The sequence below is a fragment of the Oncorhynchus keta genome, chromosome 28 (assembly GCF_023373465.1).
Source record: "Oncorhynchus keta strain PuntledgeMale-10-30-2019 chromosome 28, Oket_V2, whole genome shotgun sequence".
Lineage (NCBI taxonomy): Eukaryota > Metazoa > Chordata > Actinopteri > Salmoniformes > Salmonidae > Oncorhynchus > Oncorhynchus keta.
The window spans coordinates 11,698,156-11,712,341 of record NC_068448.1 but is presented as its reverse complement, the minus strand read 5'-3'; the positions used below and the strand labels follow the sequence as shown (position 1 = coordinate 11,712,341).

The window sequence follows — 14,186 nt, the reverse complement described above, 5'->3', positions numbered from 1 at the left end:
TATGACACCTGTCTATTCAATCATTTATATGTGAAGACTGTTATATTTATCAAATCAATTCTCCGTGTAATTATTCAGTAATTAAACAAATCACGGAATAGTAATTCGCTAGGAAGTCGGGGTTCCACGGGGAAAAGTTTTATAGAGTTTAAATTTCCTGAATATAACTCTTCAGATATTTTATTATCTTATCGATTAGTCTTCTATTAATGTATTGTGACCTCGTCAGTCTCATTCCTAAACGTTGCAAGCCTTTGGATATCTGCACGAATCCTAACATAAATCATGAATCAGCGATATACAAATTGGCTTATTTATTCACAACAGTTATACATTGGTTACTGACATGATACACAAAAGTCCCTCGTGGGCTAAGTCGATATGACGGCTTGGTAGACAAAGGAAAGAGGTGGGGCCAGCTCAAGGGGGCCAGCTTGTTGTCCCTCTCTGCGATCGCCTGTCTGCCGGATAGATTTTCGACAGAAAGTCTCTGGTTTGTCCACCATAGATCAAAGTCTTTGGGAGTTGTAGCTTGTTATAATAGATATGTCAGAGTACTATTCGGTCATTCGACTGTTTGCGTTTACTAGACTAAAGTACTTAAAAAGATGCAGCCTGAATAATTGGTCTGTAGTTTTTAGATTTCTTCACCATTTCAGTGTGGTGATGATCTCCACATTCTCTGGACTGACTTGTCCTTTGGTAGAGTTGTAGTTTGAACCACTTCACACGCTAGCATCACCCTGCGTGTTTTGGTCTAGCGTTTTAGCCATTTCAACGTGGGGACCCTGTCCTGGCGTTATCTTGACTAAATGTACATTTTGTAAATGTGCTCTGTGGTCACTGACTAGTTGAAACTTTACATGAAAAACCATACTCTCATTTAGAAGGCTAAAATAGACAAAGATCAGTCTCAATATTAATCAATAGCATTTATTCCCGAGAGCTCTGGTCATAATACCATGTACATTGGTACCTCACATTTTGTCATAAATGTCCCTCCTTCTCCTCTACAATGGCAATATAGTTCACAAGCCTTCTCACATTGTCTGCCACCTGTTAAACAATCTACAACAAGCCGAAGGTCTCTCCCCTCCCTGGGTAGGGACATAATGTCCTGTAAGGAACACAGTATTCCACCCGGTCTGATGATAGCTCCCTTAGTTTCTAACAAGGAACAGAAAGTCCTTGTTCTAATTCTTGACTAAAACTACACACATTATATTCAGTATTATGATTATATAAAGATTCATACAGTAACATAGTAGTATTCTGTTTAGTCATAGTTCTAAGTTAAATGTATACATAATTTAGTCATTATTCATAAAAATCCCATAACATTGTTACATTACAAATTAGTAAGGAATTCAACATGATACTTCTTTGAGTACCCACGGACAATTTCAACTGGTTGGAATACAGAAATATTGTTACATTATTCAATCTTTTGAGTTTACCATATTGCACAGTCTTTTTCTGTGGTAACAAAGGGATTCCTAACCTCCATTTTTGCCGAGTGGGTTAAAGAGTTTTAGGTATTTATGACCTTCATAAACCTGTGGTGGGAGAGAACGAGAGAGGGTTATGATTTTCACCGAAAAAAGGGCGAGTCGAGACACTAGATTGAGTACACTCTATTTTCAAAATAATGTTATTTTGCAGTTATTAATAAATTGATTGGGGACCCTGTGTAGCACCTGGATTAGGCCAAACCTAATGAACAGACGAAGCAGGTTGTGTTCTGTATGAAGGGGGGAGGTGACAAATAAACGTGGCGTACTGGAAGATTGAACGAACATGCGTGAGATACTAAACCTATCTAGCTGCTATCAGGCGTGGGATATTAAACCTATCTAGCTGCTATCAGGCGTGGGATATTAAACCTATCTAGCTGCTATCAGGCGTGGGATATTAAACCTATCTAGCTGCTATCAGGCGTGGGATATTAAACCTATCTAGCTGCTATCAGGCGTGGGATATTAAACCTATCTAGCTGCTATCAGGCGTGAGATATTAAACCTATCTAGCTGCTATCAGGCGTGGGATATTAAACCTATCTAGCTGCTATCAGGCGTGGGATATTAAACCTATCTAGCTGCTATCAGGCGTGGGATATTAAACCTATCTAGCTGCTATCAGGCGTGGGATATTAAACCTATCTAGCTGCTATCAGGCGTGGGATATTAAACCTATCTAGCTGCTATCAGGCGTGGGATATTAAACCTATCTAGCTGCTATCAGGCGTGGGATACTAAACCTATCTAGCTGCTATCAGGCGTGGGATATTAAACCTATTTAGCTGCTATCAGGCGTGGGATATTAAACCTATCTAGCTGCTATCTGGCATGGGATATTAAACCTATCTAGCTGCTATCTGGCATGGGATATTAAACCTATCTAGCTGCTATCAGGCGTGGGATATTAAACCTATCTAGCTGCTATCAGGCGTGGGATATTAAACCTATTTAGCTGCTATCTGGCATGGGATATTAAACCTATCTAGCTGCTATCAGGCGTGGGATATTAAACCTATTTAGCTGCTATCTGGCATGGGATATTAAACCTATTTAGCTGCTATCAGGCGTGGGATATTAAACCTATTTAGCTGCTATCTGGCATGGGATATTAAACCTATCTAGCTGCTATCAGGCGTGGGATATTAAACCTATCTAGCTGCTATCTGGCATGGGATATTAAACCTATCTAGCTGCTATCAGGCGTGGGATATTAAACCTATCTAGCTGCTATCTGGCATGGGATATTAAACCTATCTAGCTGCTATCAGGCGTGGGATATTAAACCTATCTAGCTGCTATCTGGCATGGGATATTAAACCTATTTAGCTGCTATCTGGCATGGGATATTAAACCTATCTAGCTGCTATCAGGCGTGGGATATTAAACCTATCTAGCTGCTATCTGGCATGGGATATTAAACCTATTTAGCTGCTATCTGGCATGGGATATTAAACCTATCTAGCTGCTATCAGGCGTGGGATATTAAACTTATCTAGCTGCTATCAGGCGTGGGATATTAAACCTATCTAGCTGCTATCAGGCGTGGGATATTAAACCTATCTAGCTGCTATCAGGCGTGGGATATTAAACCTATCTAGCTGCTATCAGGCGTGGGATATTAAACCTATCTAGCTGCTATCAGGCGTGGGATATTAAACCTATCTAGCTGCTATCAGGCGTGAGATACTAAACCTATCTAGCTGCTATCAGGCGTGGGATATTAAACCTATCTAGCTGCTATCTGGCGTGGGATATTAAACCTATCTAGCTGCTATCAGGCGTGGGATATTAAACCTATCTAGCTGCTATCTGGCGTGGGATATTAAACCTATCTAGCTGCTATCAGGCGTGAGATACTAAACCTATACCAGGCGTGAGATACTAAACCTATCTAGCTGCTATCAGGCGTGGGATATTAAACTTATCTAGCTGCTATCAGGCGTGGGATATTAAACCTATCTAGCTGCTATCAGGCGTGGGATATTAAACCTATCTAGCTGCTATCAGGCGTGGGATATTAAACCTATCTAGCTGCTATCAGGCGTGGGATATTAAACCTATCTAGCTGCTATCAGGCGTGGGATATTAAACCTATCTAGCTGCTATCAGGCGTGAGATACTAAACCTATCTAGCTGCTATCAGGCGTGGGATATTAAACCTATCTAGCTGCTATCAGGCGTGAGATACTAAACCTATCTAGCTGCTATCAGGCGTGGGATATTAAACCTATCTAGCTGCTATCAGGCGTGAGATACCAGGCGTGAGATACTAAACCTATCTAGCTGCTATCAGGCGTGAGATATTAAACCTATCTAGCTGCTATCTGGCATGGGATATTAAACCTATTTAGCTGCTATCTGGCATGGGATATTAAACCTATCTAGCTGCTATCTAGCATGGGATACTAAACCTATCTAGCTGCTATCAGGCGTGGGATATTAAACCTATCTAGCTGCTATCAGGCGTGGGATATTAAACCTATCTAGCTGCTATCAGGCGTGGGATATTAAACCTATCTAGCTGCTATCAGGCGTGGGATATTAAACCTATCTAGCTGCTATCAGGCGTGGGATACCAGGCGTGAGATACTAAACCTATCTAGCTGCTATCTGGCATGGGATATTAAACCTATTTAGCTGCTATCTAGCATGGGATACTAAACCTATCTAGCTGCTATCAGGCGTGGGATATTAAACCTATCTAGCTGCTATCAGGCGTGGGATATTAAAACTATCTAGCTGCTATCAGGCGTGGGATATTAAATCAGGCGTGGGATACCTATCTAGCCAGGCGTGAGATACTAAACCTATCTAGCTGCTATCAGGCGTGAGATATTAAACCTATCTAGCTGCTATCTGGCATGGGATATTAAACCTATTTAGCTGCTATCTGGCATGGGATATTAAACCTATCTAGCTGCTATCTAGCATGGGATACTAAACCTATCTAGCTGCTATCAGGCGTGGGATATTAAACCTATCTAGCTGCTATCAGGCGTGGGATATTAAACCTATCTAGCTGCTATCAGGCGTGGGATATTAAACCTATCTAGCTGCTATCAGGCGTGGGATATTAAACCTATCTAGCTGCTATCAGGCGTGGGATACTAAACCTATCTAGCTGCTATCAGGCGTGGGATATTAAACCTATCTAGCTGCTATCAGGCGTGGGATATTAAACCTATCTAGCTGCTATCAGGCGTGGGATATATAAACCTATTTAGCTGCTATCAGGCGTGGGATACTAAACCTATCTAGCTGCTATCAGGCGTGGGATACTAAACCTATCTAGCTGCTATCAGGCGTGGGATACTAAACCTATCTAGCTGCTATCAGGCGTGGGATACTAAACCTATCTAGCTGCTATCAGGCGTGGGATACTAAACCTATTTAGCTGCTATCAGGCGTGGGATACTAAACCTATCTAGCTGCTATCAGGCGTGGGATACTAAACCTATCTAGCTGCTATCAGGCGTGGGATATTAAACCTATCTAGCTGCTATCAGGCATGGGATATTAAACCTGTCTAGCTGCTATCAGGCGTGGGATATTAAACCTATCTAGCTGCTATCAGGCGTGGGATATTAAACCTGTCTAGCTGCTATCTGGCGTGGGATATTAAACCTATCTAGCTGCTATCAGGCGTGGGATATTAAACCTATCTAGCTGCTATCTGGCGTGAGATACTAAACCTATCTAGCTGCTATCAGGCGTGGGATATTAAACCTATCTAGCTGCTATCAGGCGTGAGATATTAAACCTATCTAGCTGCTATCAGGCGTGAGATACTAAACCTATCTAGCTGCTATCAGGCGTGAGATACTAAACCTATCTAGCTGCTATCAGGCATGGGATATTAAACCTATTTAGCTGCTATCTGGCGTGGGATACTAAACCTATCTAGCTGCTATCAGGCGTGAGATACTAAACCTATCTAGCTGCTATCAGGCGTGAGATACTAAACCTATCTAGCTGCTATCAGGCGTGAGATACTAAACCTATCTAGCTGCTATCAGGCATGGGATATTAAACCTATTTAGCTGCTATCTGGCGTGAGATACTAAACCTATCTAGCTGCTATCAGGCATGGGATATTAAACCTATTTAGCTGCTATCTGGCGTGAGATACTAAACCTATCTAGCTGCTATCTGGCGTGAGATACTAAACCTATCTAGCTGCTATCAGGCATGGGATATTAAACCTATTTATCTGCTATCTGGCGTGAGATACTAAACCTATCTAGCTGCTATCAGGCATGGGATATTAAACCTATCTAGCTGCTATCAGGCGTGAGATACTAAACCTATCTAGCTGCTATCAGGCGTGAGATACTAAACCTATCTAGCTGCTATCTGGCGTGAGATACTAAACCTATCTAGCTGCTATCAGGCGTGGGATACTAAACCTATCTAGCTGCTATCTGGCGTGAGATACTAAACCTATCTAGCTGCTATCTGGCGTGAGATACTAAACCTATCTAGCTGCTATTTGGCGTGGAATTGACATTGACATCCCCATTATTGTATCATTCACTGGTCATTCAGCTCAAAACGGGTCACTGGTCACTCCTCTCTCACCCAATTTCCCCACAATGCCCTTACCTGTAGCCCACTAGTGTGACATTGTAATATATATTCATACACTCTCTCTGAATTAAAACATTCTGAATAGTTCGAAATGTCATTGTTATTACAATCATATTAGCCTCTCAGAATACAATAACATTTATCTTAATTTAAAAAAGAAATTAAGTTCGTATTGGTAATGTTTTTGGGAGCAGGACAGATATGATCTGAAATTACATATAATGTTGATAAAATCGCAACCCTGCACGCAAAATGAACTCTGTCTGGAATAAGACAATATATTGAATTCATGAAAAATGAATGGCTATATAAGGATAGCTATAACCTGGGTGGTTCGAGCCCTGAATGCGGATTGGCTGACAGCGGTGGTATATCAGACCGTATAACACAGGCATGACAAAACATGTATTTTTACTGCTCTAATTACGTTGGTAACCAGTTTATAATAGCAATAAGGCACCTCTGGGTTTGTGGTATATGGCCAATATACCACAGCAAATGGCTGTATCCAGGCACTCCTCGTTGCATTGTGTGTAAGAACAGCCCTTAGTCGTGGTATATTGGCCAAATACCCCCCCCCCCCCGGCCTTATTTCTTAAATAAGCATCAAATAGCGGCCTCTTCAGTAGTCCACAGGGCTCACACTTCACAAAGGATTGGGTCTTGTGGTGAGATAACGGAAAAAAGCACAGAATGACAATATATATATATATATATATATATGTGTATTTTCCTTTATACAAACATTTGAAAATAATGCTTTTGGAAGACACCTTTTTACTGTCTTTTGGCTGATTTGTTTTACGCTGTGATAAAGATGTGTTGATGAGGTATTTATATCATACATTATGCCATATGACATTCAGGATATTGTAGGCAACAAAATAAGAGTAGATAGCATGGAAAATGACACACATAATACCAACTCTAATTGTCTTGTTTTATATTTTTGTCAAATATGGTTTTGGGTACTTTTCCGTTATGACTTTGCTGTAATTCAACAGGCTGACACCATGGAGATCCGAGGGGAACTCACAGCTGAATTCAGCCACGCCGGGTTCTGGAAAAGTCACATTGGTCCTGTTCATCCACATCAGAAAGTCCTTCAGGCCACCGTCACAGTGGAAGCGATTCCTATATAAGTTGATCCAGCTGAGAGAACTGAAAGTTGCTGGGTCAGGAGAGGAGAGGAAATTATAAGAGAGGTCAACTGTTTTGAGACTCGCTGGGAAAATGTCTGGTTGGAGGTATGTGAGAGAGTTGAAGCTGAGATCCATCTCTTCCAGAGAGACGAGGCCTTTGAATATGCCATCTGGGAGAGCCCTCAGCGAGTTAAAGCTTAAATCCAGACTAAAAAGCTTGATAAGATGTTCAAATATGTCCAAACACACTCCATGTCCCCATAAAATCTGCAGGGCGATGTTCCTGAGCTCCAGCAGCTTTAGAGAGTTTACAGCGGGCACTGAAATATTACTGCTAAAGATGCACCACTTTATGTTGTTGTTACCATACCAGATACGCTCAATGCGCATGAATTTAGCTAACACAATGTATACATCCTCTAAATTAGTTAACCTGTTGTTTTGAACATTCAGTATGATAGTACTGTTAGCAAAGCCCAAGAGGCCCTCTAAGGATGTGATCTTATTATCAGCCAAATGAAGAAGTTGCAGGTTTGGTAGTGGTGCAAGGTAACCATATGTACCTAGTTGCCGAATAGAGTTTCCTGTAAGATCCAGGATTTGTAGGTTTGGAAGTCCTGTAAATGCCTGATATCCCAATGCACCAATATGATTGTAAGATAAATCTAATTCTAAAATATTGGGTAGATTGTCAAATGTGTAAGAATAGATTTCCCCTATAAGATTGTGTGACAGGTTGAGTCTTTGTAAATTTTCAAGACCCCAAAACGCCCCCCTGTCGATCTGGTTAATTTTGTTTTGGGCTAATGTTATGTCCTCTACCTCTCTCAGTGGACTGAATACTGCATATTGCAAAGCAAATATAAAACATTTGGACAAATTTAGAATCTTGATGCCACTATTCTTGAGGCCATTGAATGTTTTCTTGTTTGGGTCTTTGAAATGGCTGAAACCAAATGATTTTCCCATGGTGCTGTGTTCCAGAATAATATGGTGAATTTTCGTTCCTTGGATTGCATTGAAAAACAATTTTGCCTTGTCCACGTTGAATCCGTTGGAAGATAAGTCAAGTGTCTCTATAGACATGTTTCTAAAGGGATTTCCACATCGTTTCCAGTCAAAACCATTTTGAGTCATACCATTTAGATAGACGCTGTTCAATTTGAGTAACCGAAAGTGTTTGCCACAAAAGCCAAGCAAATCTTTCTCACATATGCTTTCCATCTGGTTTAGGGTCATGTTTAACTCTTGGAAATCTGTCATGTTCACAAAGAATGGTGAAGGTTGGATTCTTTTCACTTGGTTACCATACAGATCTAGCGTTTTCAAAGACACCAGGGGCCTGAGATAGTCGCCCTGTAATATGGATTCAGTCAGGTCACACACATACAGAGAGAGCGTTCTCAGGTTGGACAGTCCCACAAACGCATCTGGCTCAATCTGTAAACCTCTATTATGTCCTAAATAGAGCACTGCCAAGTTTGCCAGTCTTTGAAAGGTGTCAGTTCTTATAGTTAGCCCATTGACTCGTTGCCAACTGAGGTCCAGTTCCTTTAGCCCTTCAAGCCCAGAGAAAGATGTCTCATTTATCTCACTGATGTAGTTATCCCTCATATACACATGGGTAATGTATGGAGGCAGTGCAGGGACCTGATATAGAGACAGGTTGGTGCAAACTGCTATAGAACCATATAGTGGACATCTTGGGGTGCATTTCACCACTTGCAGGTAGACTCCAAAGATAACCAGCAGTATACAGTTCCTCATCATCCCCCTTGCACAAAAGTAGAAAATAATGCAAATTATTTAAATATAATAAAAATTATGTTTATGTCATTACAGGGCTACCATACATACATTAATTGGATAGATATTTCAGTCTTGAGGTATCGCCTTCAGATGAGACATCCTTGGCTAGGGAGTTTATGTTTAACTGCCTGTTTTCACTTAAAGGTCCATAGTCCACTGGTTCTGTCCCAGCCTGCTAATGACAATCCCCCTACTTTATGTGTGTGCTGAGTACACAGCCTTGCTCTAGTCTGGTGTAACAATACTTCCCCAGGCCTGTTTGTATTATATCAATGAATAAAGGTGCTTTTTGAGCTAAACAGCTGAGGGGTGGGACTGGAGAAATGTCACCACTCTTAAATTCATAGACGGGACTATGAGATAAAAATGATAGAAGGGTAGAAGCTATTTTTTAAAATATTTTTGACCATTTTAATTTAAAACAATCCAAGTTAGATACTTAGTTGTTACCCAGAAATGATTTGATGGTGAGATCAAAATGGCTGCATTGAACCTTTAAGTTCTTGTACAATTTTTTCCCCCAAGTTCAATGCAAATCCAAGTCAACAATCAGGTTCAAATAATGTTGAAAAACAAATCAATATTTTCTCCATGTATTAAGTTAAGTCAAAAAAGGTACAAAAAAAATAAATTAAAAAAAGTAAATCACATTAAACCAACCAATCAACTTCAACAAAAAAATTAATAGTCAATAATCAAAGAATTAAATGAAAAGTTGTAGCTTACCTGAAGTGATGCGCACTCATAAAGAATGTGTTTACAGCTTGTGAGTATGTTTATCAGATCTCCCCTCGCAGATAACTTGAAGCACTGATATTCATAAACCCAGAAACTGACTTTCCTATCCAGCAATTTTTGAGAGTGATCTACATGAGATAACCTTACTTCTCTTCTGACTGACCTAGGGAAGTTTTTATAGTCCTGTGGTTTTGACTTACATCAAAGTGTCCTCTTGAAACACAGGGAAAAACATTTCCCCCTGTGTAAACATGTTGTGCAAAATTGTGTCACAATTACATTGTTATTACACATTATGCTAATTTAATGTGTAGAACCAGGGAATTTCTTTCTGTCTCAATACTCCATTTACAATCAGGGGTAGAATTGGTGAAAAAATATCACTCCCTATCGGACCACCGGGCATGAGGCTCAAAACATTTTGCATGCCAAAAATGTTCCCCCTGTTGTTCTGGAAACTCCTTCCTTACGCAATTTCCACACAATTTGATTTGATTTGATTTCCACCACTGCTTACCTGTAGCCCACTAGTGTGAACTTGTAGAATTGTAAAATGGTGTTTTAATATATTCCCTCTGAATGAAAAGATTATGAATAGTCCAAAACTGTAAGGTTTTAATATTACACTCATATTAGCCTCTCAATAACATTTAAAAAATGTGTAAAGCTCATATTGGCAATGTCTTTGAGAGCAGGACAGACATGTCCTGAATTACATGCAATGATGAAAAAATTGCAACCCTGCTCACCAAAAACATCAGCCTGGAATAAGACAATATATTGAACTAATGAAATAGGAAGTCAATAAGGATAAATAAGCATCATCAAATAGCGGCCTCTAGTAGTCCACAAGGGGTCACACTTCACAAATGAGTGAGACTTATCATAGAGAATGATAAAGGACTCTACTGCCCAAAAGCCTGTTTTACCATGGACATCACTATTGAGGACTTTTACCAGTTTGAAGTCGTCAACTGGGAGGGACTTGCTGTGGGTTAAGGACGATCACATAATTCCACCCAGGTCATCAGGAGGGATCAGTCAACTAATTATAATTGTGAGAAAATATTCCATAACTGCAGGGGGCAGTAAATCACCAACCGTGGCTTATCCCTGTTTAAACAACACACTCCAGGTGGCAGTGTGCACCGTTTCAGTTTGTTTATCAACTCATAGAAGTAGTAGAAGAAGAAAAGGGACTACTTTAAAGTGGAGATGGCCTCAATGGTGCTGCCCGTACGCTCACGGATGCCATAATGGGACAAATACAAAAAAAGAGTCCTCTATCCTTCTATATGGGACTTACCACTAGCCTTATTAGAGGTTTGACTTCACTAGCCAGTTCACTCTTCAACCACTAGAAGGCCTGTCATGCCAAATAGTGTCCCCCTGCTCAAAAGTGTAATAGTTTATCGATTCCCATTGTGACTCAGGGGGGGACCATTTTTGTCTTGGGGACATTATTTGGCATGACAGCCCCACATTTCTCTGAGGAGGATGAGCAGGAAGTAGGGCAGATGCTTTTTTCACTCTCTCTCTGTCTGTGTGTGTCCCAATGAATTTTGGGTTTTCTATCCAGGAATCTATGTCCATTGTGGATGAAGTGATTCCTTCCCCCTCCCTGACCTACAAGTCCCTGCAAAGCCCCACCTCCTCACTGTTGGCGAGTCTACCACTGTCCTTCAGAGCCCTGGTCCTCACACCTGGAGGGTCCACCACTGTCCTTCAGAGCCCTGGTCCTCACACCTGGAGAGTCCACCACTGTCCTTCATGGCCCTGGTCCTCACACCTGGAGAGTCTACCACTGTCCTTCATGGCCCTGGTCCTCACACCTGGAGAGTCCACCACTGTCCTTCATGGCCCTGGTCATCACACCTGGAGAGTCCACCACTGTCCTTCAGAGCCCTGGTCCTCACACCTGGAGGGTCCACCACTGTCCTTCAGAGCCCTGGTCCTCACACCTGGAGAGTCCACCACTGTCCTTCATGGCCCTGGTCCTCACACCTGGAGAGTCCACCACTGTCCTTCATGGCCCTGGTCCTCACACCTGGAGAGACACCACTGTCCTTCAGAGCCCTGGTCCTCACACCTGGAGAGTCCACCACTGTCCTTCATGGCCCTGGTCCTCACACCTGGAGAGTCTACCACTGTCCTTCATGGCCCTGGTCCTCACACCTGGAGAGTCCACCACTGTCCTTCATGGCCCTGGTCCTCACACCTGGAGAGTCCACCACTGTCCTTCATGGCCCTGGTCCTCACACCTGGAGGGTCCACCACTGTCCTTCATGGCCCTGGTCCTCACACCTGGAGGGTCCACCACTGTCCTTCATGGCCCTGGTCCTCACACCTGGAGAGTCCACCACTGTCCTTCATGGCCCTGGTCCTCACACCTGGAGAGTCTACCACTGTCCTTCATGGCCCTGGTCCTCACACCTGGAGAGTCACACCTGGCCCTGGTCCTCACACCTGGAGAGTCTACCACTGTCCTTCATGGCCCTGGTCCTCACACCTGGAGAGTCTACCACTGTCCTTCATGGCCCTGGTCCTCACACCTGGAGAGTCCACCACTGTCCTTCATGGCCCTGGTCCTCACACCTGGAGAGTCCACCACTGTCCTTCATGGCCCTGGTCCTCACACCTGGAGAGTCCACCACTGTCCTTCATGGCCCTGGTCCTCACACCTGGAGAGTCCACCACTGTCCTTCATGGCCCTGGTCCTCACACCTGGAGAGTCCACCACTGTCCTTCATGGCCCTGGTCCTCACACCTGGAGAGTCTACCACTGTCCTTCATGGCCCTGGTCCTCACACCTGGAGAGTCTACCACTGTCCTTCATGGCCCTGGTCCTCACACCTGGAGAGTCCACCACTGTCCTTCATGGCCCTGGTCCTCACACCTGGAGAGTCTACCACTGTCCTTCATGGCCCTGGTCCTCACACCTGGAGAGTCCACCACTGTCCTTCATGGCCCTGGTCCTCACACCTGGAGAGTCCACCACTGTCCTTCATGGCCCTGGTCCTCACACCTGGAGAGTCCACCACTGTCCTTCATGGCCCTGGTCCTCACACCTGGAGGGTCCACCACTGTCCTTCATGGCCCTGGTCCTCACACCTGGAGAGTCACCACTGTCCTTCATGGCCCTGGTCCTCACACCTGGAGGAGTCCACCAATGTCCTTCATGGCCCTGGTCCTCACACCTGGAGAGTCACCACTGTCCTTCATGGCCCTGGTCCTCACACCTGGAGAGTCCACCACTGTCCTTCATGGCCCTGGTCATCACACCTGGAGAGTCCACCACTGTCCTTCATGGCCCTGGTCCTCACACCTGGAGGGTCCACCACTGTCCTTCATGGCCCTGGTCCTCACACCTGGAGGGTCCACCACTGTCCTTCATGGCCCTGGTCCTCACACCTGGAGAGTCCACCACTGTCCTTCATGGCCCTGGTCCTCACACCTGGAGGTCCACCACTGTCCTTCATGGCCCTGGTCCTCACACCTGGAGAGTCCACCACTGTCCTTCATGGCCCTGGTCCTCACACCTGGAGGGTCCACCACTGTCCTTCATGGCCCTGGTCCACACACCTGGAGAGGCACCACTGTCCTTCATGGCCCTGGTCCTCACACCTGGAGAGTCCACCACTGTCCTTCATGGCCCTGGTCCTCACACCTGGAGAGTCCACCACTGTCCTTCATGGCCCTGGTCCTCACACCTGGAGAGTCCACCACTGTCCTTCATGGCCCTGGTCCTCACACCTGGAGAGTCCACCACTGTCCTGGGGAGCATTCAGCAGGACGCAACTTCTTGGAATGTTCAGATCAAAATATGCTTTGTAGAACAAACATGCCTTTGACTTGTAGAATAAGGAATCATGTTTGCTCTATTCTATGCCACGATCAACAAAGTTTGGCTACTGAACGTCGCGCAGCAGTCCACCACACAGAGACTGGGTGAGACTCAAGCAAGGATGAATCACTGGCAGTCAGCTTGTAGTTCTGTTTCTCATCATTAGTAAAAAAAAAAAACATTCTAAAATAAATTATTATTATTTTGAAATGAGTCATTTTCTGGTTTAGATCATATTTCATGTATATAACAAGTATTTAGATGAGCTTAAATTCTCTTTCAGTAGTTAGTTTAAAGCACAGGAGGTTGGTTGCACCTTGATTTGAGAGGACAGGCTTGTGGTAACGGCTGGAGCAGAATCAATGGAATGGTATCAAACATCAAACACAAGGCTCTCCACTTATGAGCTGTTGTCATGTTGGTAAAAAGATATCGGGAGATGCATAATAATAATTTTTATTTACCCAAATTACAGTGTCATGTAAAGGCACATGGACGAAGACCAAACAAACACGTATACAAAACACAAGGTTGAGAACCAAACAAAAG

The 14,186-nt window shown here is 43.4% G+C and overlaps 1 protein-coding gene and 1 long non-coding RNA gene across 35 annotated transcripts; both read right to left on the bottom strand.

Annotated features, from left to right (window-relative positions):
• Positions 1–225: 225 nt before the first annotated feature.
• LOC127913188 (uncharacterized) lies at positions 226–6,661 on the bottom strand. 34 transcript variants are annotated; one of them, XR_008085134.1, is made up of 10 exons: positions 5,822–6,661; positions 5,244–5,379; positions 4,563–4,664; positions 4,325–4,426; positions 3,405–3,996; positions 2,938–3,345; positions 2,870–2,903; positions 2,802–2,835; positions 2,054–2,597; positions 227–1,985 (listed from the first exon to the last, which is right to left on the bottom strand). It is a non-coding gene; the product is annotated as an uncharacterized LOC127913188 (long non-coding RNA). The 34 variants fall into 34 exon arrangements; XR_008085108.1 differs by having other exon boundaries at positions 228–1,985; positions 2,054–2,665; positions 2,768–2,835; XR_008085114.1 differs by having other exon boundaries at positions 2,054–2,631; positions 2,734–2,835; positions 2,870–3,345.
• A 151-nt stretch (positions 6,662–6,812) lies between these two features.
• On the bottom strand, positions 6,813–9,937 carry LOC118373031 (toll-like receptor 5). Its single transcript, XM_035759091.2, has 2 exons — positions 9,782–9,937; positions 6,813–9,020 (listed from the first exon to the last, which is right to left on the bottom strand). Exons 1-2 carry the CDS (start codon positions 9,799–9,801, stop codon positions 7,046–7,048), a joined length of 1,995 nt encoding a protein of 664 aa, XP_035614984.1. The 5' UTR covers positions 9,802–9,937; the 3' UTR covers positions 6,813–7,045.
• Positions 9,938–14,186: the final 4,249 nt, after the last annotated feature.